Source organism: Haematobia irritans, chromosome 4 (assembly GCF_050003625.1).
Source record: "Haematobia irritans isolate KBUSLIRL chromosome 4, ASM5000362v1, whole genome shotgun sequence".
In the NCBI taxonomy this organism is placed as follows: Eukaryota; Metazoa; Arthropoda; class Insecta; order Diptera; family Muscidae; genus Haematobia; species Haematobia irritans.
The window spans coordinates 65,113,536-65,141,348 of NC_134400.1; the positions used below are offsets into that span (position 1 = coordinate 65,113,536).

The window sequence follows — 27,813 nt, forward strand, 5'->3', positions numbered from 1 at the left end:
AATCTACGAAAAATCCCCTATAATCTTCTAAAACAGACTGATTTTGCACCTCTAATACGGACGGACACTGTAAAACCACTGAGTCAATATCACCAGAATTCACTCTCGAAAGTGCATCAGGGACTATGTTTTGAGAACCACGCCTGTGTTCGATCTTAAACCTGTAGCCTTGAAGCTTTAATGCCCACCGAGCTAACCGAGTACTGAGATCGCTTTGGGACATAAGCCACTTCAATGACGCATGGTCAGTGATGACAGTGAACTCATGTCCCTCCACGTATGCCCTAAATTTCTTAATGCTCAACATCGCTGCCAAACATTCTTGTTCGGTGACTGAGTAGTTGCGTTGGGCTTGATTGAGTTTTTTCGACATAAAGGCGATTGGAAACTCTTCACCCTCCGCATCCTTCTGCACCAATACTCCTCCTATACCCGTTCTACTTGCATCGCAGTGTATATAAAAAGGCTGCGAGAAGTCTGGACTATGTAGAACTGGAGCGGTACTCAGGTGAGATTTTAAAGCCTCAAATGCTCTTTGAGCACCATCAGTCCACACAAATTTTCGTTTAACTTTAGTTAAATCTGTCAAAGGCGCGGCAATCGAAGCATAGTTCCTAATGAACTTACGATACCAACCCGTCACGCCTAAAAACCTACGGATCTGTTTGACGGATTGTGGGACTGGAAAATCGGTTATCGCGGACACTTTATCCGGATCTGTCCGGATTACCCCATTACCAACTAAATGACCCAAATATCTAACCTCAGAAACGCAGAAATTACTCTTTTCTACGTTAATGGTTAGTCCTGATCCCTTAATCCTTTGAGCCACAAGCTTTAGAACCTCAAGATGCCTTTCGAACGTATCCGATATGACCAACAAATCATCGAGATACACAAACACTTCCGTCCTAAGAGTCGGTGGTATCACTTTGTCCATTAGCCGTGACATGGTTTGTGGAGCATTACATAAACCAAATGGCATTACGGTGTAGTGATACAAAGGCCTCCCAGGAACGGTGAATGCCGTTTTCCCCCGAGATTCATGGTCTAATGGGATTTGCCAAAAGGCGTCTTTAAGGTCTAAAGCTGTTATGTACTGTGCTTTTGGCAGACGACTCAATATCCCATCGATATGTGGCAAAGGATATGCGTCACCTACCGTCACAGAATTTAATTTACGGCTATCAAGACAAAGCCTGTTCTTCCCTGGCTTCCTATGCAATACTACTGGTGAGGACCAAGCACTATTTGACTCCTCAATCACCCCTAATTCCAACATCCGGTCCAGTTCAGCGTAAATCAATTTCTCCACTGCTGGAGAAACCGGAAAGTGGCGTTGTTTTATAGGTCTTGCCGACCCAGTATCAATGACATGCTGAATAACATTGGTTTTTCCCAAACCTTGTTTGGAAAAAGAAGGAAAAAAATCGACCACATTATCGAGAAGTTTTTGCTGAACATCTGAGAGCCGGATTTTAGAACCAATTTCCGAAATAAAAGATATGCTATCGGACGCAAAGTCCGAAATGGCCAAGTCCTTTGGAAGCAAATCATACAGGTTCCAAAAATCAATCCCCAAAAACAAATCCCTATCGAGGCCTGGTATGATAAATATGGTAATTTCCTTTTCAATCCTTTTAAAAATGATGGTAGTCTCTACAAAACCCTCAACTTTCTGACTTGAACCATCCGCAGTCTGAACAGACGACTTCAATTTCTTATATGATTGACCCGATTCCAAATAAATTTTCGCGGCGTTTGATCCTATGCAACTTAACGAGGCCCCGGTATCAAGCAATCCTAAAAACTTCTTACCAAAGAGGATAACTTCAGCGTATGGTCTTACGTCAGAAGGTCTGTCTAAAATCGAACAGGAAAATTTCTTTCGAAAACTTCGAACTTTACCCCAAAAGTTACGCATTCGACTGGCTGATCTAGTGGCTTTTCTTCCCCCATTAAAAATTCTATTTCTGGTCTCATTGTATTCCTTCAATCGGATATGAAAAGGTTTTACCGTTGTTAATTTCGAACCTGATATTCCTGAACCAAAATTCCCCACCTGTATGTCATTATCAAATCTATTGTCGTCTCTAATATTTCCGTTAGCTATGTCTGTTGTTCCTTTCAATATTCTCACTTCCCGTCCGATTCCTGTGTTCTCGTTTGTATTGGTGCACTCCACTGTGCACCCATTCGGCCGTTTTTTGGATTGCACTTAGCACTTAGGCTTGTAGACATTCGGAGCCCCACAACCATAACAAAACACAGTCCTGTCAGAAAGACAATCTTGATACCTGTGTCCTGTTTGGTTGCAATTCCAGCAGATTAAACCAAGTGCAGAAACATCACCAGCGGTAGAATCTAACATATCAACCGAATCACTATCGTCTAAATCATCCAGTTCCGAAATCCTTTTAGACCCCATAATCGGTTTGGCGTGTGGCACGCTATGCCTACGACGAATGTCCTGCAAGAAAATTTCCCTTTTCCTACAAATATTCCTAAGCTCCTGTAGCGAGTCTATTCTGAGATTCAGAATTTCGTGCTGGATCTCAGGCAACAAATTCCGGCGTAAAATCTCGACCAGCATATTTTCAGACAATGGTTCATTCAATCGATCTGTAAGTTCCACAATTGATTCATAAAAGCTGTCGAAACTTTCACCCCGGTTTTGCTTCCTATCCCTAACTAATTCCCTAATGTCAATATCCGTTCTAGAGTCACCGTATTGCTGCCTCAAGGCCCGGCACAACTCGTACCATGAAACTGTCGAAACTGAACGGTGGTAACGCCAAAACCAATCAGCCGCCTTTCCCTCAAATAAAGAGCTTGCATTCCGACATAATGGTTCAAAATCTCCCTGGAGAGTCTGAAGAGTCAGAGCTTTGACTCTATAAATAAAATTTTCAACGGACAGACTACTCGAACTACCAGTAAATTTCAATTTCCAATTGGTCATTATATGTAAAACCTTATCTGGTCTTGTATTAAGATCAGATGAGCAGGGCTGTGGAGTCGAGCCAATTTTGCTCGACTCCGACTCCGACTCCGACTCCAGCATTTTTCATCAGCTCGACTCCGACTCCGACTCCGGAGTCGACTCCGGGTAATATAACTAAATCTCATTTTAATGACATTAATTTGTAGTTCTATTGTGGGGGTACCGTAAGTGGATCGATATAAAGTATCGTATTTATTTATGTGTGCAAAAAAAAGGTCTTAATTTCACATTAGATGCCAATTGAACTCTATATTTCAATTTTAGGGCAATGTTTAATAAAAACAAGTATATACAGCAGTAAGTTCGGCCGGGCCGAATCTTAAATACCCACCACCATGAACCAAATATTAGGGTTTCCTTTGAAATTTCAGGAGGGCTTGAGGACTTCAGGACACTTCCCGAAGATAAATTTAAAGATTTCACCTATGAGGACTATATCAGATTCTGGATTTATAAGAACCATTTTTGTTTGAGTTTTAGAGGAATCATTAACATCTCTTGTAAGTGTGCAAGAAAATTATAAAATAACGCCTTGATTTGAAATCTTAAATCTGTAGAAGTAAAATCTGGAAATTTTACATTGAGTTTCAAGCAATTTTCATGATCAGTGCGCCTTCTACACCCTCAAGAAGTGAAGTCGGTCTATATGGAGGCATTACCAAATGGACCGATAAAAACTTAATCCGATACACGTTTTTGTGAGCCTAAAATACCAGAATATTTACAATTTCAGGCAAATCAGATAAAAACTACGGTTTCTAGAAACCCAAGGAGTTAAATCGGGAGATCGTTCTTATGGGGGCTATACTAAAATATGGACCGATACTCACCGTTTTCGGCACACCTCTTTATGACCCGAAAATACCTCTAGATTTCCAATTTCAGGCAAATAGGATAAAAACTTCGGATTCTAGAAGCCCACGAAGTAAAATCGGGAAATCGGTCTATATGGGGGCTATACCAAAATATGGACCGATACTCACCATTTTCGGCACACCTCTTTATGGTCCTAAAATACCTCTAGATTTCCAATTTCAGACAAATTGGAAAAAACTACGGTTTCTATAAGCCCAAGACCCCAAATCGGGAGATCGGTCTATATGGGGGCTATACCAAAACATGGACCGATACTCACCATTTTTGGCACACGTATTTGTGGTCCTACAATACCTCTCGATTTCCAATTTTAGGAAGCAAAATCGGGAGATCGGTCTATATGGGGGCTATACCAAAATATGGACCGACACTCACAATTTTTGGCACACGTATTTGTGGTCCTACAATACCTCTCGATTTCCAATTTTAGGTAAATTGAATAAAAACTGCGGTTTCTATAAGTCCAAGAAGTAAAATCGGGAGATCGGTCTATATGGGGGCTATACCAAAATATGGACCGATACTCACAATTTTTGGCACACGTATTTGTGGTCCTACAATACCTCTAAATTTCCAATTTCAGGTAAATTGAATAAAAACTGCGGTTTCTATAAGTCCAAGAAGTAAAATCGGGAGATCGGTCTATATGGGGGCTATACCAAAATATGGACCGATACTCACAATTTTTGGCACACGTATTTGTGGTCCTACAATACCTCTAAATTTCCAATTTCAGGTAAATTGAATAAAAACTGCGGTTTCTATAAGCCCAAGAAGTAAAATCGGGAGATTGGTCTATATGGGGGCTATGCCAAAACATGGACCGATACTCACCATTTTTGGCACACCTCTTTATGGTCATAAAATACCTCTAGATTTCAGATTTCAGGCAAACTGGATAAAAACTACGATTTCTATAAGCCCAAGACCCCAAATCGGGAGGTCGGTTTATATGGGGACTATATCAAAACCTGGACCGATATAGCCCATCTTCGAACTTGACCTGCCTGAAGACAAAAGACGAGTTTGTGCAAAATTTCAGCACGATTGCTTCATTATTGAAGACTGTAGCGTTATTACAACAGACAGACAGACAGACAGACAGACGGACATCGTTATATCGTCTTAGAATTTCTCCCTGATCAAGAATATATATACTTTATATAGTCGGAAATAGATATTTCGATGTGTTACAAACGGAATGACAAACTTATTATACCCCCGTTACCATTCTATGGTGGTGGGTATAAAAATAATGATATAAATACACATCATAATATGAGAAGATACCAACAGTATATGTATTTGTGGACCAAAATTATTGATAAATTTGTTGCGAGCTATATAAAGATTTATATTCCCATATTCATGAATTTGAATCTGAATCGATTTAGACAAAATTGAATATACTTCTATAAAATCTATGTACCTAAAATTTAAATCTAACGTTATGGGACGTAACACAACTTTAACAAAAAATAAAAATGCAAGGAAGGTCTAAAGTCGGGCGGGCCGATTATAATATACTCTGCACAACTTTGTATTTAGATCGACATTTTGATAAAATCTCAAATCAGACTTTTACAAAATCTCGGGCAATATTTGGGAAATATTTGTAATTGTTTAGACAATTTCGCAAAAATGCATTTATGATTCATTCATTGAAAAATTTGAAAATTTTAGTCATTTCTACAAGTTTTCGACTTAAGGTGGGTACTATGTTCGGTTTTCGAGTTGAAAACCACTTTATTTTCGCGATTACTTTTCCTTAAATAATCGAAACTATAAATGAAAACAAACTTATTCCTGTAAAGTCTTGGCGAAATCTAGAGAAACAAGAAACATTGCATCAATTGAGTTAATTTATCTGCTTTATATTGGACTGTTTTAATAAAGTAACCACGAAAATTTCAATGCGAAAAGCGAACATAGTACTTACCTTTAGCAGTGAGTATCAGTGAGCATAAAATTTTGGAAAAATATTGCAAAATTTTATATAGAAATAAAATTTTGCAAAATTTTCTACAGAAACAAAATTTTTACTACATTTTCTATAGAAATAAAATTTTGGCAAAATTTTCTAAAGAAATCAAATTTTGAGCAAATATGTAGAAATAAAAGTTTGTATAAAATGTTTATAGAAATAAAATTTGGCAAATTTTTTTTATAGAAATAAAAGTTTGAAAAAATTTGAAATACAATTTAAAAAAATTGTGTAGCAAACAAAATTTTGCAAAATTTTCTATAGAAATAAAATTTTGCAAAATATTCTATAGAAACAAAATTTTGACTAAATTTTCTATAGAAATAAAATTTTGACTAAATTTTATATAGAAAAAAATATTTCTATAGTAATAACATTTTGAATACATTTTTTATAGCACTGAGTATCAGTGAACATCAGTAAGAAAAACATTTTGAGAAAATTTGCTATAGAATTAAAATTTGACAATTTTTTCTTATAGAAATAAAATTTTGAAAAAATTATCAATAAAACTACAATTTTAAACATTTTTTTGTGTAGTAAATAAAATTCTGCAAAATATTCAACAGAAAAAAAAATTACTAAATTTTCTATGGAAATAAAATTTGACAAAATTTTTTTTAGAAATATAATTGTGACCAAATTTTCTATTAAAAAAATCTATTACTACAAAATGTTGACCAAATTTTCTAATAAAAAAATCTATTACTACAAAATTTTGGCAAACTTTTCTATAGAAATAAAATTTTGACTTAAATTTTTATAGAAATAAAATTATCAAAAATTTTGGCAAACTTTTCTATAGAAATAAAATTTTGACTTTATAGAAATAAAATTATCAATAGAAATAAAATTTTGCAAAATATTCTATAGAAACAACATTTTGACTCAATTCTATAGAAATAAAATTTTCACTAAATTTTCTATAAAAAAAAATATTTCTATAGTAATAAAATTTTGAATAAATTTTTTATAGAAATAAAAGTTTGACAAAATTTGCTATAGAAATAAAATTTTGACAAAACTTTTTATAGAAATAACATTTTGACAAAATTTTCTATAAAAAACAACTTTGAAAAAATTTTCTGTCAATATTCCACATATGTATATGGCCTTAAAATAAAATTAAAAAAAATAATTTCGATTGTTCGAAATATTTAAAATAAATTGATATGGGCATTAAAATTGATCGATCCAGCCCATCTGCTAGTCTAACATTCTAGGAAACATAAAAAGATAGCCTTATTGGAAGTTGATTTTCATTTACAATCATGCTGTACATTGATCGAATGAATAACGCAATGGAAACTAATTTGCGTAAAAACTTGCTTAGTTACAAAAATGTGAAGTGTTTTAAAAAATTTGGTTTAGCCGGAGTCGGAGTCGAGCAAAATTTTTACGACTCCGACTCCGACTCCGACTCCAGCAAAATCTTCAGACTCCGACTCCAAGACTCCGACTCCGACTCCGACTCCACAGCCCTGCAGATGAGGCGGTATTATGTGAGCCAGCAACACCAGAACCAGAAGGACCTGAACGGCTAGAATTACGGGCTGCCTGGCCACCCGACGTATTCAACGAAATTCCAAACATTTCTCGAAAGGTCCTTTCTTCCACCGCTGGCAAAGTTTGCATTCCACTCGGAGAAGTATTCTGAGCCTGAGTAGGTCTAGTAACAGGTGACTCTGATCCACCATTGATACTCATTCGTGAAAACCTCGATTCGATATTGGTCTGAACCAACCTAGCGATCTGGTCTGTCAAAGTTGTCAATAGTTGAGCCTGCTGAGCAGAAACAATAGTCGCTATCATCAACGTGTAGATATATCCGTTGGATTACCCGTAGGATTCGGAACAGAAGCTGTGTGTCCTTCTATATTAGAAGATGTGGTCGGCTGAGATGTTGGTACTTTTGCCTGAGATCTTGTAGTCATACCTGGCGCTCCTGATTCACTCAAAACACGAGCATTACAAACCGGACAAAAAGGCCGAGTCTTTATACATTGAGCCAAGCATGACTTGTGAAAATTATGTCCACAATTAGTCCTATGAAATTGAGATTTGGAAGTGATTGGATTGTCACAAGCCCCACACGTCAACTGCGTGTCTGTCACCCCCTCAGGTGGTGCATTTTCAGTACCAGCCTCTTTTGACATTCTAACCAAAGTTAATAACAAACACCAATCTAAAAAAAAAAACACGAAATAAAAGTAAATATTTCAGCACTCAAATTTCAAAACCTCCAAATGCGCAAATATATCCGCTAGGAAACCCAAAAAAAATAAAGGAAATCATTTAACAGCAGGATAAAATATTTATCCCATAAAACAAGTGCAAAGAAATAAAATTGTTTGAAATCGAAATGTACATAACGGCAGGGCAAACAAAATGTATGAATGCCGTTTAACAATGACTAACTATCACAAAAACCGCAAAATGAAAACGGATTGCGTTTTAAGAAAGTGGTAAAAACAAGTCCAACCACAACCTGACCTAGATGGAAAATATATATATATATAAATATGTAAAGAAAAATCGCAAATATAAAAATATAGAGAAATGAAATGTAAATATAACTATAATTCCAAACTATAATCTTCTGAATAAAAATTCTTGTTCCAATTTTGATTACTCTTTTTCTTTAGAATTTGAACTAAGGAAAATCAAAAGCGAAACAAAAGACAAAAACAAAAAAAAATGTTACGGATGTAATATAAGATAGAAGTAATTATAAATGTAAATGATAAAAAAATCTGTTTAGAACAGAATCAAAATAGACAGCGGATTACCAAAACCCTATTTTTCATTATATCTGTTTGACCCCCTTCAAAATCGGCAAAGTTTGTTGTTGATTTTGTGGTGCAAAAAAAAAAAAAAAAAGAATGAAACGATAAAGGAAAAGAGACAAAGAGCAAAATCATTCCTCGGTATAGACATGAAATTGCTACAATTCCAAGAGAATGTGACAGGGTGTGATAATGATATACCCCTTGTCCGTGGTCAGATCTAGCCCATTCACTTTCCAGAAACTGAACTCCAATGCAAACAAAGATTATACCAAAGTCATACATATGAAAATTGAGAACGAAAACAAGTCTAACTACTGGTAGGTAAAGGATTTACAAAACGACCAAAACCAATATCCAAATAATTATACTTTGTTTTGAAAAGGAAAAATAAAAAATTAAGAGAGAAATAAAAAAAACAATGTTTTTGAGCCGAACAAGTAAATGTTAGCGGTATGCTAGATGGTACAAAAATATTAGAATTTTATTTAAATAATCATGTTCGGGCCCCACGTTGGGCGCCATTTATTTTATACTGTAGCATATTACGGGTAAAGAAAGGTGGTCGATGTTATTGAGACATTGAAAAGAGCACCAGCACGCAATATCTCCGGCCTTAATGCTCGTCGGTGGGTAGGGTTCTATGTGCTACAATGTCTTGGATACCACTGTGCCACATATAAATTCTTATCTTTGTAAACGCGTGCTGAGAATATCAAGACGGACAGATGTAGTGTGAAATGAAATTTAGGGAACAAAACAAAAGCTTATGTACTAGAGTAGGAAAGAAAAGATTATATGTCACAAAGAAGAGAAGAAGCTAAAAGGCAAGAACCAAGGGATCTCGTAGAATGCACCACAACAAAAGCCTTAAGCAACAAGATGTAGTGTTGCCAACATCGCCCACCCTACCGCGGTCGAAACTGGAGAAATTCCTTACCATCGTCAATGTGTCGACCCCTAATATGCCAACAACGAACCTTACCCGATTCTACGGGGAATCAAACAGATGAATTTTCGATCTTATTCAGAATTCATTATAATTTATTTCTAATTCAAAAGGGCAAGAATTCATTATTTAAACTTGATAAGCTTAAAAATAAGAACATTATTGGAAAATCCTGGCTTAATCTATAAAATTTTGAATTTTTAAATTGGACATTTAAATAATTTAGTAGGTAAAATCAATTTTTAGCAAAACTTTAATATTTAAATAAATATATAAAAAAAATAGGTGAACAAAAATATTAAAGAGAAAAACTGAAAACAAACTGAATCTAACCGAGAGAAAAAAAAATAGTCGTAATTGTTGAGTTTACTTATAAAGAAAGAAAGAATTTATATATGTGATTTGCAATAATTCACCAGAAATTTTAGAAGTTTGGCAAATAACTTTTTCTCCGGACCAGTAAAAATCATTCTAATACACTTGAATATTTTCAGCAACATTTGTGGGGCGAAAATCAGGGTGATCATATCAAGAAAATTTGAAAATTGGATTTCGTATCTCAGGCGAATTTGGCTTTCATTTAAATTAATATACGAGTAACTTAACGGGTTTAAGTCTTTAAAGTTTTATTGATATGGTCACCTTAACTTTAAACCAGATAATCATCAAAACAAAATACAAAAGAAATAAAATCACTTACATTATCGCCAGTTCACCGTCCCTCGCTGAAAGTACTTTCTTGAGTTACGTCGGCTGCGCTGCTGAAATTTTCTTCAAGTTCTTTTTGATGTGTTAAATTATGTTATGTTGCTGTGTAATCCAATTTTGAGTTGAATGAGATGTGGCTATGAGAACAGGTGAATTACACTCAAATGTTAACAACAGAAATACCTCTGCAAGATCATCATTCAACATTGCTTTTCGCTGCGGGCATAAAATGGGTGATGATGAATGATGCAATTTGAGGGCAATTGATTTGATGGCAGTTTAAGAATGTTGAATGATGATTTTGCCAAAATAGCGGTATTATTTTCTTTTTCACTTCAATTATTTAATCCTCTTCTCTTTGTTGTTTTAAATACTTTATAAAAAAATCAACAAAATATATCTAAACGAAAATGAACAGGAAAAAAAACTTCTATAACTTACTTCCTACATTTATAGGAATATTTTGTTCTTTTTTTTTTTTATTTTTTCCCCTCTAACTTATGCTAATTTTACGCTGATTTTTTTCTTTTCACTATGCGTTGATTTCTTTTTTTTTCCCGGGGATAACAAGAGGTCACAACACTCTCATTGATTCTTAATAAACCGTATTCCAGCGCACATTTGGACCGTCGAGGTGGTCATTACCATGCACTAAGATGACACTTTCGAAGCACAGGAGGTGTTTCGGGACACTTTGGTCAAATCCATAGACCACCAAAACAGCAATATCAATACCACACACGTATCAAAAGTCTCGCTTTTCGAACAATTGTCGACACCCCCGGTGATGTGCAAGCTGCGACGGTCACGAATAACTAAGCAGTTTGGGAAATTCAAGTAATTGATATAGGTGCAGAATCAAAGTAAGGCGTGCAACAAAAACATTGATGAGAATATATAGAGAGCCTAAATGAAACATAATAGCAATTAGGGAGAGACAATCATTATGGAGAGTTATGATTATTACCATTCAGGCCTGTAATATAGCAGTCGACAATTATCAATAGTGGTAATAATATCCAATAAATTTCTCCAAACTGATCCAATACAATGAGATGGGTATGCAATTAGCCATCAAATCTGTCCAAATTGTGAAATTATTAATTTAATAACCAAATGATTGTAAAAATGTTGCATAATACTCACTTGGTCAAAAATCGAAAAAAAAAAAATACAAGGTTAAATGAAAATACGGATTCCCCAAAGAAAAACTTTTCAATTATAAAATTTTGACGCTTTTGACTCTTGTTCGATAGCAATGATAGGGACAAAATGGCAGAGTAATCTCACAATTTGGCCCACGAAGGCTCGGTAACGCTTTGTACAAACGGCTGTTTTCCAGTTAAAAAAAAAAATTGGTACGAAACCAAATGAAAACGTCAAAAGGCTGATAGGTAAAATAGTATCTCGATACAATGTGACAAATAGATGGGGCTATATTCCATGTAAAAACATAAAAACCCGACTCGAAAAGAAATATAATTCCCTCCCCCCAAATAATGGTGGAAGCGCCACTACAAAAGGTACAACAAGCCTGTATATAACTAAGAAATTTTTCGTACAAAACAAGTCAATTTGCTATAACCACCAGTATTTTATTTCAAAGAATTATTATTATATTACACAAAACTATGGCTTATGATATACAATAAAGAAAATATTTTTTTAGTACGTTGGACGCATTTACTTGTCGGTAGTTAGTAATTGCTTCTTCAAAAGAGTAATATTCTATGTTATTAGGACTAAACTAATTAATTTAAATTTTCATGTTTTCTATCCATATGAAAGATATATGTGGCATAAGTTGCTATATTCAATTGAATTGTCCAATTTCATCGATTTTGGCTAACTTTTGTTGGGCGGATTTGGCTTATAAGCATCTGAAATTGCAAAGTTATACAAAATATAAGAAAAATATTATTAATTAATTAATTCTATCGTTCATATTGATCTTTAACTTACGGTTTTCAAGAGCCAAGAAGGATATCAGCTTAATTAGTATTAAACAGTAAGAATATTTAAAAAATTACCATTACGAGACCTATCTACCTGCAAGTGAAAAAAATAATTTTTAATAAATTGAAATTTTGGTTTTATTAAAAACGGACAAAATACCGTTTATAGAAAAACTTACCACATTGAAAAATCCATCCAGTAGGTACATTATTGGAATCATATCCATGGACAAATGGGACGTTATTGAAATTATTCTCAGAATATATTTGAAATAAAAAATATTATAAAATTAGACATAATTTCCACTTGTCAGTATAGCATTTAGTATTTAAGGTGGATATTAAGTTCGAGTTTAGCGGCTAAAATTGCAATTTCCATGATAAGTTTTCTTTAATAATCCATTATAAAAAATAATCTTTATAAAAAACTTGATTTGGGCTATTCTCCATCAAGTTATATTTAAATTTGTATCGAAGACGTATAATTTTATACTTTGCTTAGTGATTTATTTTTAATTTTAGCTGCTAAACTCGAACTTAGTACTCACCTGTAGGAATTTCTATAACATAAAAAATATAGATTCAAAAAAATGGTTGCTTCTCAACCTGTGATCCAGATGTAGAATAAATATAAATCATCCTATTACCACTCATGTTGTATATTTTTTATGTAAATCAATTTAAAATCCGCACTAATTTTAAACTAACATATTAACAGAAATATATCAATCAATCTGTTATTTGTTTTTTATCAATAAAAAGCGTTTTTGATTCCTCTAACATCACATCATTCACTTCTCAGTTTCTAAAATCTTTCGAAATAAATGTATTTTCATTAATAAACACCAATACCGCACGTACAATTTTGCAAAATTAAATCCACGTGTGCACTTCATAAATGCATCAACATAACTGAATGCAACAATAAAACACAAAGACACAAATAGTCATTAGGGATACATACCTGCCGTAAAGAATAAACTCTACACACACACACACACGATCCCTTTCTGATCTTGCTATTGCAAAAAAACAACTCTCACCACAAAAAATACCAACAAGGAACATTCCATTGTCTCTAGAATCAAAACAACCAACAACAGCATAAATGACGCAATAACAAACACAAACAATCATACGAGATATACACAAAATGTCTCTAAAAACTCCCTCGCATGATGTACTCACATTTTCCAGTAGCACGTTTATTGATTAGTTGGAATTCTATCTATAAGTTAAGGTAAAATATATACCAAATCTATGAGGAATCTATAAAAATTATATACACCTGTCAAGGATTATATTAACTAATTTTTATTATATTTTAACTAAAATTTTCAATGTGAGTAAAAACACTCCAACATATAATAAAAAGGGAAATAATCTGTAGGTAGTCATCGTACGAATCGGTAATGTCGTTAAGTTAATTTTTACTACAATTTTTTTTATCATAAAAAATTTTTTCTTAGTAAATTGTCCACATTTCGTAGTAAGATTTTTATATTGCCCATGTATTTTTATAATAAAATCAACGATGCATTAACTACTGTGTTGGAAATTTATTTAAGGAAAAATACTTCCCATTTCGTAGTTAGTGAACTAAAAAACATTTACTGAATTTTTATAAGTTTTGCTTTAGCTAAGTTAATTTTCGTTGTGGTTACGAAAAATGAACTATATTACAGTAAATTTGTTGAACTATGTGGAAGTCAAAATGGTCCTTAATTTTACAAGACACTTTTTTTCTGTGCAGCGATATATTGTAAGGCGTCGTCTTTCAAGTCGCCGCTGTCATGTATTTCAGATAACATCATAGATTCGTTTTCGGCCAACAAACCATCTTCGGCAGGTCCAAAAGAAATTATTTGTGAAGTATATGGTTCGTCGTCGTCTTCATCGCAAATGTCTTGTTCTATATTTTTAGGGGAAGCAGGAGTGACTTCTGTTGAGGAAAACCATTTAGTAGAGTCTCTGTGTATAACTCTTCCTCTGTATAACTAGTGAATGTTAAAATTTTATTGTATATACGTAGGTAGATGTGTAGCTTTTGGAACTAACCTGGTTGCTGTGTCCATTATCCGGTGGCCAGACAGGTTTGCTTTTGCAGATTGTACCTTAAATGAAAGCACTTTATTTTCGACTAATATCTTTACAAATTGAACGTAGCTTACCCTCCTACAATGAAAGGCTTTGCTTTTGGTAAGAGGTGTTTTCTGTAGAAACTATTTATGATATCACTAGGCAGAAAATGGTCCGCACATATTTGGTAGTAATATTTCAGTTCAATTCTACATATTGCTGCCCATTCTGCTCTTCTCTTATCATCATTTGGAACATAAAATCCTGGGCCGTGCAGTCCACCAACTTTCTTCTTGCACATACAACACTTTCCCATATTTTTTATTTCATAGAATATCAAAATTCCGAAATCTCAATTTAAATATAATCAAATAATATTTAAATTGTCCGATATTTAAGTTTTTCCGGTAGCTGATAAGAAAAAATAGTTACTCTTCCTCTACATTAAAATTGTAATTCATTTCGCAATGACAACATTGTTTTGTTTTTTTTTTTTTTTTTGTATGAAGTTTGGCGAAAAGCACACTTAAAAAAATTAGAATCATATGTTTCGCAGACACTACCTGTTTGTTTTATCATGCTTTCTCTTATTAACTATTGTCATTTAGTTGAGTTTTAATATCGATGTCTTTCGATTACTGTAACACTTGACAATAGTTTATTCTCACACTCTCAAACTCTCTTGCTTTGTTTACACTAAATTGTTATTTGTTGTTGTATGTACTTTTTCTTTAGATTTTGTATAAACATAAAAGTTTTTTACAATTATTGAAAATGCTGAGCTCCGCACTGACCTTCTTTCATCTTTTTCTCAACACAGGGTGCATATGGCAACGATTGTTTTTTTATTTTAGCTTTAAAAGAAGTCTTTATACACCAAACTAAACTGCCCTACTGGAGCCCAATGAAAACACGTCCACCCACAACTACTACAAAGCTACGCACCGTAGCTTTGCGAGAGACTATGCTACTGTGGCTGTTCCTCTACACGACTGTCTCACAAAGGTGCGAATAAAGAAATTTATGTTGACATCAGAGGCAAGACTATCTTTTGAGACCTTAAAGGGTTGTTTAATTTCAGCACCGATTGTAATGAATCCTGATTTTTGTTGAAAGTACTACATACAATGTGATGCTTCAACACAAGTTGTGGGAGGTGTCTTGCCTATATGTCGGCGAAACTAAACAAGACCCAAAGGAACTACAGCATAACGGATTTAGAGTGTTACGCCGCGGACCTAAGTGTGAAAAAGTTCCGACCTTATGTCGAAGGCCTCCCTTTTACGATCATAACTGATCATGCCAGCTTACGCTGATTAATGAATAATGAATCTGGACGTTTGGCCCGTTGGAGCCTAAAGCTACAAGCCTTCAATTTCGACATTAGACATCGAAAAAGTTCCGAGAATGTCGTGTCGGAAGATGGAGGTGGATTTGGAATCTCCGTCTTTTGATGCTGATCAAAATGATAGGGGTTTGAAGTCTAAATTGTGTGATCTTTATACTTCTAGTTTTGATTTATATTATTATGTTATTGTTTTTACGGAAACTTGACTTAATGATACTATTTCTAATTCTGAAATTTTAAGTTCAAAATACCAGATCTATAGATGTGATCGTGTTAATTCATAGAAGAAGACAGGGGAAGGCGTTTTAATTGCTGTTTCATCTGATTTATGTTCTGAACTAATTACACCTACTGACAGTGACATTGAATTTGTAGCAGTTAAAATAAAATTCAACCGTTTTTCTCTGTATATCTCATGTTCTTATATTCCTCCATCATCTTCTGTGCACACGTATACAAAGCATAATCTGTGGACAGATTAATATCAATAGGCGACTTTAAACTTCCATAAATTTTATGGCAACTAATAATGGTTGCCCCAATGAATTCCTAGAATCATTATTTGGACTTGGCCTTTTCCAAGTGAACCCTATTTCAAATTTTAGCAATAAAATTTTAGATTTGGTTTTTCTAACTTTCCAGACGAAGTTACTCCGCAAGGATACAATCCCATAACTTATCCTGAAGACCTTCACCATCCTGCTATATGTTTGGACATTCACTGCGATTCCACACCAATAACATCTACCTATAAAAGGAGCAATAAAAAAGAATATTGTTTTTCCAGAACTGAGTTTACAAAGTTGAATTCTATGCTGTCCGTCATTGATTGGAAATTACTTCCTCCAATAATCTTGACTCAATAGTTGCAAAATTTTACTCAATTTTATCTAATTGCATTTCGCAATCTGTTCCTTTCAAATTGCTTGATGATTCTGGTAGACCACCATGGAATACAATTAATTTAAAAATATTAAAGAACAGAAAGAATACAAAATATGTAAACGTACAGGTCTTTCTCCTGATTTTGCCTCATATTCGTTAGTAAGATCCGAATTTAACTTAGAAAATAGAATTGCTTATCGTAATCACTTAAATAATATTAAGAACCAATTGAGAACTAACCCTAAGAAGTTTTATAATTTTGTAAATTCAAAACGTACCTCACGTGGATTTTCTAAAGCTTTAAGGAGTGGAACGAAAGTGGCTGTTGAAGACTTGGATATATGTAACATTTTTGCTAAATTCTTTCAGTCAACTCATTCAGAGAAATCTTGGGAATCAATGGAAAATTATCCCTTTACAATCATACCATCTTCTACGATTGAAATGCCTTTTATAAGTTCCACTACCGTTCTCAACTATTTGAATACTCAGAAGGCAACATTTCATTTCATTTCTTTATTAAATGCATTCCTACACAACAAGATTAAAATCTTATAATTATAGTATAGGATTATTAATTTGAATAATACATTTGATTATCGTAGTAATTATAAAATAGATTTAAAATAAATAAATAAATACAATTAAAGTAAAATAAAAGCAATTTAACAAAGGGAGAGAACAGGAGTGGAAAATAAGAAAAATATGTTTTCGTTAAAATAACATTATGAGAAAAATAAAAGAAAACAAAAAATAAAATATAAAAAAAAAGATAAGAAATAAATAAATAAAAAAATGATAAGAATATGGTAGTATATCAAAAATACATTTTGTTAACTTTAATTATTCCGAAAATATTCTGTAATTAGTCTTTTGAAACTGAAAGCATTGGTGGTGATTTGCAGTTTATTTGGCAGTCTATTCCAGAGACGTATGACCCATATGTGATAGTGCCATTCTGATACCAACGTTCGACATCTTATATGAATAATCTTTTTCCCCCTATTGGACCTGGCAAAATGTAACATCTCAAATAGGTATATAGGTAACTTTAAGTTTATCGTCTTGTGTAATAAAATAAGCGCCCTCATGTTATATAAGTTTTCTAGTGTCAACCCGTATAGCCGAGTACTGTACCCGGAAATATGGTCAAATCTTCGGATAACGTAGACATATCTAGTGATATTATTAAACAGTACATTAAGTTTCCGCATACTGACACTATCACAATGGGAGAACAATTCACAGCCATATAATAAAGATGACATGAGGTAGGTCTTTGCTAATAAAGATCTTTTATTCTGTGGAGTAAATGAGTGGGACGCCCAGAGTATACTTAATTTGTTATATGTTATTCCAGTTATACTATTAACATGATTCGACCAAGTTAGATTTTCATTAAATATTACTCCCAGGTTTTTGCAAAACTTAACAATTTCAATCCTTTGGCCATTGAGGATAATGTTGGGTTCTGTAATTCGTTGTCTTGTTTGCCCCTTAATAACCAGACACTTAGATTTATCTGGGTTCAGACACAACCCATTGGATGATGCCCATTCATGAACAGCGACAAGGTCATCATTCACCATCTTGACCACATCATCCAATACGTTTCTATCCGCACCCAAATAAATCTGCACGTCATGTGCATATAGATGAATTTTGCAATAACTCAGGTACTTTGGACGATCATTTATGTAGCACGTGAATAAAAGTGGTCCCAATACTGAGCCTTGTGGAACGCCTTTGTGCAGCGGAAGAGGTCTAGAAATTTCATTACTTAAGTAGGCAGATTGACTTCGGTTATTAAGATAACAGTAGACCAAACGAATGGCAGAACTGGAGAAGTGATAGAAATATTGGAGCTTTGAATAGAGAATATCATGGTCCACGGTGTCAAATGCTTTCGAATGGTCAAGCAAACACTAACAACCCTGTCATCCCATCATCTGCATGCTGTCTCATATCCTCACATACATTTAGCAAGGCTGTGGTGCAACTATGACTTGCCTTGAAATCTGATTGGTGCACACTTATCAGGTTACGGGTTTGAAGAAAAGAGCTAATCTGTTTATGCATCAGTTTCTCCGCAACCTTAGACAAACATGGTAAAATCGAAATTGGACGGTAGTCACCTTTTGTTTTCGGTACGGGTATAATCCATGAATGTAACCAACAGGTTGGTTAACGGCCTGACATAAATATTGAGTTCAGCAAGTGCGTGACAACCGGAAGTATATGGGGAAGAACCAATCTAAAAAAACGTGGATCAATACAATCACTTTCAATGCCATTTGATTTTATTGACATACAGGTGGAGAAAACATCACCTTGGGTTACACTGCTAAATTCAAAACCATATTCCTCCTCATCCATGCGCATAAATACTCCTTCATAAAAATTTGAATTGGCTCGTACTGTCGGGATATTAACGAACGTTTCTTTAATTTCATCCGCAGTTTTGTCAAAATCATGGGAGTTTTTGGATCCCCCAAATCCTATCTGCTTGATTGCATTCCACTTTTCCCGTGTGATAATACATCTATTGAAACGATCAGAAAAGTAGTCAGTTTTGTCTCTTTTTATCGCTGAGTTCGTTTTATTTCTCGCTGTCCTAAATTCGTCATGGAAAATCTGGGTTTTGAATCGCTTCCATCTAGCGAATGCCAGGTCCCTATCACGGATCAAATCTCGTATTCGGGGAGTAAACCAAGTATTAGTACTACCCCGCTTAACCCGCGTCTTGAGTGGTACACATTCACTATACAAAGCCTGTATATTGTGATTAATAAAGGATACTTGCTCGTCAACAGATATCAGTCTGAAAGTATGGGCCCAATCAATACGTGTAATCCTCTCATAGAGAGAGTTATAATCGATGCTTCGATAATCACGAAAAGTATATCTCAGATTCTCAACCGGCAGACCAAAATCATAGGTTACAAATATCTGGTCGTGTTTAGAAAACAGTGAAGCTGAAAGCTGATCATATAGCATAACTTTTGTTAGATCGCTCACAAAAAACACATCCAGCAACGTATTTGTGCTTGTCGAAAAGTGTGTCGGAATAGAGTCGTTTGTTAGTTCCAGTCCGAGAGCGGCCATGTCATTCCGTAGAGAGCTGTCAGCTAGCAGGTTCGAATTGAAATCGCCAACTATTACAATGTCTCGGTAAGCGACCGCTGAAGTCTCTACATAGTGCAACAAATTATTCAAGGATACATAGTCATATGGTCACACCCTAAAAGGAGTTTCTCCTCATTTTGAATAATTTCAATAAACACATCGTCTGGTGCCATCGGTGGCATTATTTCTATGTAACAATTTAGATCTAATTCCCATCTTAACTTAGAGTGACAGTGACACTGCCCTCTTATGAATACAGATTAGGTTTAATCAAACTACCTACCCTAAAAAGTAGAAGAATAATGTTAAACATCCCCCTTCTTTCAAATATGCTGCAAGGAAAAGTAAAATCTGATTCTATTTTACACCGCATACATTTTAATGTTCCTATTCGACCAACCCGAATCGATATATTAAAAGTTGAATACTTTCAATCTAATTATGCAAATAATAACCCTCTTCGTCGATTATGTGTACAATTTAATAAACACTATCACGTCAGTGCTCTTTCAGAAAATAAAGATACACTAAAACGAAAAATTATGTTGGTAAACACATAATGTTGTCTTAATAATTGCATATATGTATATTTTAGTCTGTATGGATTTTTTTCTACAGACTTAATAAATAATAATAAAAAAGAGAAAGCGTAGTTAAAACCGGTGATTAGGTGAAGGTCTCGCAATGGAAAAGTGTTATTTGTTTGTCTTGATCATTTCACTAAATATGTTTTTCTGGAGCCCATGCGTAGTTCAACGGCTGTTAATTTTATATCCTTTTTGGAAAGGTATGTGTTTCGCACATTTGGTGTACCGGAGTTCGTCCACTCAGACAATGTACGCCAGTTCATATCTTCAACTTTCTAGGAATTGCTGTCGAAGTATGGGACGGCACATTTAAGAACTGCGTTTATTCTCCTCAGGCAAACGCTTCAGAGAGGGTAAATCGATCTGTTCTTCAGATGATAAGGTGCTTCATTGGGGAAGATCAACGGAGATGGGATGACCATATAGCTGATGTTGCTTGGGCCCTCAGGAGTGTCTATCACAGTGCCGTAAGGATGGAACCCTACTACGCTCTTTTCGGCACCCACATGGTTCAACACGCCAACACATACAAAGTACTAAGAAAGCTTGACACTGTAGCACGTGAATAAAAGTGGTCCCAATACTGAGCCTTGTGGAACGCCTTTGTGCAGCGGAAGAGGTCTAGAAATGTCATTACTTAAGCAGGCAGATTGACTTCGGTTATTAAGATAAGAGTAGACCAAACGAATGACAGAACTGGAGAAGTGATAGAAATATTGGAGCTTTGAATAGAGAATATCGTGGTCCACGGTATCAAATGCTTTCGAATGGTCAAGCAATACTAGGTTAGGTTAGGTTACGGTGGCAGCCCGATTAAATTTCAGGCTCACTTAGACTATTCAGTCCATTGTTATACCACATTTAACTAAAAGTACCTATTACATATGGGCACTTCTAGTCTTAACCACTGAACCTTCTCTATTATTTACTTTTGTGGAACCAACCAGATTGCTCCAAAAACATTAACAAACTGCTTAAGTTAACGTTTTCAAGGTCAGCCAGTAATCTAAAGCTATATGCTCCTAAAATTCGCTTACGCCTTACACAAAAAGCAGGACACTCAAACAATAGGTGTTTAATTGATTCCTTTTCCTCCACATCATGACAGCTTATACAATAGTCATTATACTTCGCACCTATAGTTTTTGCAAATTCGCCTATCAGGCAGCGACCCGTTATAGCAGATATCAGGAGTGCTATCTGACGCCTTGAGAACACTAGCATATCTAGTGTGCGGTTTAAGTTTAAATGGGGCCATATTTGCTTGGTGTCGTTACAACCCTTGCAATTTCCCCATCGAATATTGGCCATCATAACAGCCTTCTCACGCAGTAAGAGCTTGCAGGTGGCCAGAGGCATACCAACAGATTCTAGTTCCCCTGGAATATGTAAGGTAGTTCCCAGTCTTGCTAACACATCTGCTTCGCAGTTCCCCGGTATGTTCCTATGGCCAGGCACCCATATTAGGTGAATATTGTACTGCTCAGCCATCTCGTTGAGAGATTTGCGGCAGTCTATGGCCGTTTTCGAGTTAAGGAACACAGAGTCCAAGGATTTTATTGCAGGTTGACTGTCTGAGTATATATTAATGCCAATATTTGTTGGAACATTACTTGTCAGCCAATTCACCACCTCTCTTATTGCCAATATTTCAGCCTGAAAAACACTACAATGATTAGGTAATCTTTTCGCTATTCGAATTTCCAGATCTTTAGAATATACTCCGAACCCCACTTGTCCATTCAATTTGGAGCCATCAGTATAGAAATCTATATATCTTTTATTCCCCGAGGTCTGTGTACACCACGCCTCACTGTTGGGAATTAGAGTTTCAAACTTTTTGTCGAAAAGTGGTTTTGTCAGGGTATAATCCACTACGTTAGGCACATCTGGCATTATTTTGAGGACCGAACTATGACCGTACATTTTTTCCGACCACAGCGATAGCTCGCGCAACCGCACAGCCGTTGTTGCAGCTGACTGTTTGGCCAAAATGTCTAAAGGCAATAGATGTAGCATGACATTAAGGGAGTCTGTTCCTGTCTTACTAAATGCGCCTGAGATACATAAGCTCGCCATACGCTGAACTTTATCTAAACAAGTCGGTTTCTGAAGTGCCGGCCACCAGACTACAACACCATATAGCATTATAGGTCTAACTACTGCCGTGTATAGCCAATGCACAATTTTTGGTCTTAGTCCCCACTTTTTCCGTATTGCCTTTTTGCACGAGTACAAAGCTACCGTGGCTTTTCTCGCCCTCTCTTCAATATTAAGCCTAAAATTCAGCTTCCTGTCCAAAATAACGCCAAGGTATTTTGCACACTCACCAAAGGGAATTTCAGTACCCCCTAAGGAAATGGGCCATATTTGCAGTACATGACTAGTTCTGTCTTTGCTGGATTTACACCAAGACCATTATCTTTCGCCCATTTCTCAGTCATCTGGAGAGCTCTCTGTATAATATCTCTGATTGTGGATGGGAATTTTCCCCTGACTGCTAGCGCCACATCATCTGCGTATGCCACCACTTTTATCCTTTATTTTTCTAGGGAAACCAGAAGGTTGTTTATAGCAACATTCCAAAGAAGAGGTGATAGAAGTCCTCCTTGGGGAGTGTCTCTATTCACATACCTTTGTATGTTTCCTTGCCCTAGTGTGGCTGAAATACGTCTCTTTATTAGAAGTTCGTCTAACAGCCTAAGTATACCTGGATCAACATTCAGAGTTGTCAGTCCATTTAATATCGAGCTCGGATGGACATTATTGAACGCCCCTTCGATGTCTAGAAACGCCACGATTGTGTATTCTTTGACAGATAGTGAGCTTTCAATAAAGCTGACTAGTTCTTGCAATGCGGTCTCAGTAGACCTGCCCTTCGAGTATGCATGCTGTCGTTTCGAGAGCAAACTTGAATCCACGCTAGTTCTAAGATACATGTCTATCATCCTCTCCAGGGTCTTAAGTAGGAATGAGGATAAGCTGATTGGTCGGAAATCCTTCGCACTCGAGTGAGTGGCTTTTCCTGCTTTAGGTATGAAGACGACTTTTGTTTCCCTCCACTTTTCTGGAATATATGCTAAGTTTACACATCGTTTATATATCGCCGTCAACCAGGGGATAATTCTTTCAGCCACTGCCTGTAACTCCGCCGGAGTAATTCCATCAGGTCCTGGGGATTTGAATGGTCCAAAGCTATTTAAAGCCCATTTTATTCTAGATTCCGACACAATTTCCTCGATAGGAAATGATCGCTGAGCCTCTGTTACACCGCCGGAACATGGTTCAACCGTCTGATTTCCAGGGAAGTGTGTGTCCAAAAGTACCTCCAACGTCTCCTCACTGGAGGTTGTCCAATTTCCCTCCGATGTTTTAATGAAACCTGGAGCGGTGTTAGTGGATGCTAGTACCTTCCGTAGTCTGAAAGGCTCTGACGTATTCTCAATACTGCTACAGTAATCATCCCAAGAGTTTTGTTGAGACCTTCTCAGTTCTCGTTTATATTCTCTCAGATTCATCTTGTAAGTGTCCCAATCCTCCGGAGCTCTTGTGGACTTTGCTTTGTTAAAGAGCTTCCTGCAGGATTTCCTCATATTACTTAACTCCGTAGTCCACCATGGCGGCCGATTTTTTCCCCTTGGCTTTCCTCTAGGGCAAGCAGCTTTCAGTGAAATGTTGAAGGCCTTAGTAATCCGCTCCACTGCGTGTTCGATATCTTGCACAGTGCTCATATTTGTCTCCGGCATTTCCGGTATCATCGAATTGAACGATTCCCTATACCTAATCCAATCAGCTTTCCTAACATTTGGCGGAAATATGGTCATTGAAGTACGAACAGCCAATCTGAAACTGATGTAGCGATGATCTGAGAAGCTATGTTCCCTCAAAACTTGCCACTCAGATATCTTATCATTCAGTTCCGGAGAGGTCAACGTTACGTCCAAAACCTCTTGTCTGTTCCTGGTGACGAAGGTTGGTGCATCTCCCTTATTGCAAACTACCAGGTTAGTACGCAAAATAAACTCTATTAGCGACTCAAGGAAGGAAGCAGAAACAAGTTTAGTTCGTTTTTAGCAATTATACATGCTCGATTTATATCGTTACCGGTATTATGCAAAAGTTTGAAACCCGGTGTGCTTAATTCACAGATCTTGTTCTTATATATGTATGGTTCTTGAATAAGAACTATATCTATGTCTCCTTTCATCAGGAGAACTTTTAAGGCAGCACAAGCGGCCTTACAATGGTGAAGATTTATCTGGAGGAACCGTAGAACCATCCACATTTCCAACCACCGTCACATCAGCCGCTTCAATTGAGTCATCAAGGGCTTCCTCTTCACAGATCTCGGTGACTCTCGCAACAATCCGCGGTTCAGCTTTGGTGAGGCTTGAGCCTGTAGAAACTTCCCGCATATGATTTTCGCCATAGTCTGCAGGTTTTATGTCTCCTTCGGCTTCGCTAGGAGATTTTTTCACTGCTGACTCTACCGGAGGCTTGTCCGTTTTGGAATCCTTTGGCTGATCGCTTTTGTATACCTTCATATGGAAATCATGAAAGCCATAACTTACGCGTCCTTGGGTCTGGGCTAGATGTGGCAGCGACTCTATGTTTAATATAAACACCGCATGTCGTCTTGGTCCATCCACCTCATCCAAACGACCAACCTTCCAATCGGCGGTTGGAAGATCTGGGTTACATTCTTTTAGTCTCTCTAGTATTGACTCAGGATCAGGAGGGTTTGCCGGTGTCCATGCATGTGCTCTAGATTTAGCCGGTATGTCTTTTTTTATCGACTAACTCCAAAGCGGCTCCTTCCCAAACTTCACCAATTAGCATCAATGCAGCTTTAAAGCAATCCATAGACACCGTGGTGCAATGGTTAGCATGCCCGCCTTGCATACACAAGGTCGTGGGTTCGATTCCTGCTACGACCGAACACCAAAAAGTTTTTCAGCGGTGGATTATCCCACCTCAGTAATGCTGGTGACATTTCTGAGGGTTTCAAAGCTTCTCTAAGTGGTTTCACTGGAATGTGGAACGCCGTTCGGACTCGGCTATAAAAAGGAGGTCCCTTGTCATTGAGCTTAACATGGAATCGGGCAGCACTCAGTGATAAGAGAGAAGTTCACCACTGTGGTATCACAATGGACTGAATAGTCTAAGTGAGCCTGATACATCGGGCTGCCACATAACCTAACCTAACCTAACCTAGACCTCTGGATGGTATCGTCCTTGATACCATCCAGCATCTTGCCGTCGAGGACTTGGTCCGGGAAACTTTTTTCGCACCTCTGAGTAGACACCAGACATCGCGTTCTCAATTTCCCCCCATTTTTGCCTTGGAATCATACCGTCCAATGCTCCTTTATTAATAATAGCCATCACAAGGCTGTCTTTTGCAACTGAGGCAAACGATCTTTGATCCCGTTTAGAGGATGGCAGCTCATCCGGTGATCGTTCCCTTTTTCCAGCTTCAAGAATTCCTTGAGCCCATTTTAAGGAATCGCTTTGCTTAGCCGACAACGTGCTTGGGTCGACTGATCCTAATTTCTTTAGGATAAACAAAGCTTTTCTTCGTTCCTTGAATCTCTTTCGAGAGGGATTGCCTCCTTTTGATGTCGTCACCTTAGAAAAGGTTCGACTTACCAAAGTGTCACCGCCAGTCGACCCGTCTACAGGTCGACTAATTGGGCCTGACTCTTGGTCGCTGCCCAAATTTATAACTTCAATCGTTACCCGTCCTCTGGGCCCTGAAGTTAGCAACCCAGTGGATGACTGTGAATTTCGCTGCATGGTGGTTTATTATTTCCACCACACGTGAAATTCGTAATAAGTACTTATTACGATGAAATACTCCGCTATTAGAAAACACGTCCGTTCAGTTCGACGGTTGAATAAAGTTCAGTTCGACGGTTGAATAAAGCAATACTAACAACCCTGTCATCCCATCATCTGCATGCTGCCCCATATCCTCACATACATTTAGCAAGGCTGTGGTGTAACTATGACTTGCCTTGAAATCTGATTGGTGCACACTTATCAGGTTACGGGTTTGAAGAAAAGAGCTAATCTGTTTATGCATCAGTTTCTCCGCAACCTTAGACAAATATGGTAAAATCGAAATTGGATGGTAGTCACCTTTTGTTTTCGGTACGGGTATAATACATGAATGTGACCAACAGGTTGGATAACTGCCTGACATAAATATTGAGTTCAGCAAGTGCGTGACAACCGGAAGTATATGGGGAAGAACCAATCTAAAAAACGTGGATCAATACAATCACTTTCAATGGCATTTGATTTTATTGACATACAGGTGGAGAAAACATCACCTTGGGTTACGCTGCTAAATTCAAAACCATATTCCTCCTCGTCCATGCGCATAAATACTCCTTCATAAAAATTTGAATTGGCTCGTACTGTCGGGATATTAACGAACTTTTCATTAATTTCATCCGCAGTTTTGTCAAAATCATGGGGGTTTTTGGATCCCCCAAATCCTATCTGCTTGATTGCATTCCACTTTTCCCGTGTGATAATACATCTATTGAAACGATCAGAAAAGTAGTCAGTTTTGGCTCTTTTTATCGCTGAGTTCGTTTTATTTCTCGCTGTCCTAAATTCGTCATGGAAAATCTGGGTTTTGAATCGCTTCCATCTAGCATTCGCTATCACGGATCAAATCTCGTATTCGGGGAGTAAACCAAGTATTAGTACTACCCCGCTTAACCCGCGTCTTGAGTGGTACACATTCACTATACAAAGCCTGTATATTTTGATTAATAAAGGATACTTGCTCGTCAACAGATATCAGTCTGAAAGTATGGGCCCAGTCAATACGTGTAATCCTCTCATAGAGAGAGTTATAATCGATGCTTCGATAATCACGAAAAGTATATCTCAGATTCTCAACCGGCAGACCAAAATCATAGGTTAAAAATATCAGGTCGTGTTTAGAAAACAGTGAAGCTGAAAGCTGATCATATAGCATAACTTTTGTTAGATCGCTCACAAAAAACACATCCAGCAACGTATTTGTGCTTGTCGAAAAGTGTGTCGGAATAGAGTCGTTTGTTAGTTCCAGTCCGAGAGCGGCCATGTCATTCCGTAGAGAGCTGTCAGCTAGCAGGTTCGAATTGAAATCGCCAACTATTACAATGTCCCGATAAGCGACCGCTGAAGTCTCTACATAGTGCAACAAATTATTCAAGGATACATAGTCATATGGTCACACCCTAAAAGGAGTTTCTCCTCATTTTGAATAATTTCAATAAACACATCGTCTATGCCATCGGTGGCATTATTTCTATGTAACAATTTAGATCTAATTCCCATCTTAACGTAAACTGCAACACCACCCCCTTGGACTATCTGACCTGTATACCTTATACCCATCTAGCAGAATCAGACTATCTGGTATGTAGCAACTAAGCCAAGTCTCTGACACACATATAACGTCTACGCCGGAACCCTCAAACGCTAACCGAAACTCATCTATTTTATTTACAATGCTTTGCGCATTA

General features: G+C 36.6%; 1 protein-coding gene across 1 annotated transcript; it reads right to left on the bottom strand.

Annotated features, from left to right (window-relative positions):
* Positions 1-7,675: 7,675 nt before the first annotated feature.
* LOC142235493 (uncharacterized) lies at positions 7,676-26,668 on the bottom strand. The gene is made up of 6 exons (XM_075306745.1): positions 26,575-26,668; positions 18,851-19,765; positions 18,505-18,709; positions 17,791-18,413; positions 14,001-14,204; positions 7,676-8,049 (listed from the first exon to the last, which is right to left on the bottom strand). The coding sequence occupies exons 1-6, from the start codon at positions 26,666-26,668 to the stop codon at positions 7,676-7,678; spliced, it is 2,415 nt and encodes an 804-aa protein (XP_075162860.1).
* Positions 26,669-27,813: the final 1,145 nt, after the last annotated feature.

Bases quoted from the DNA above. Each gene is read 5' to 3' on its own strand.
- LOC142235493 (XM_075306745.1), bottom strand. From the start codon at position 26,668: ATGGACGAGGAGGAATATGGTTTTGAATTTAGCAGCGTAACCCAAGGT. The intron at 18,710-18,850 runs GTATTGATCCAC...CGAAAACAAAAG, and splicing joins AAATGGCATTGAAAGTGATT to GTGACTACCGTCCAATTTCG. The intron at 14,205-17,790 runs GTATGCGGAAAC...TTTCCTCAACAG, and splicing joins CTCCCATTGTGATAGTGTCA to AAGTCACTCCTGCTTCCCCT.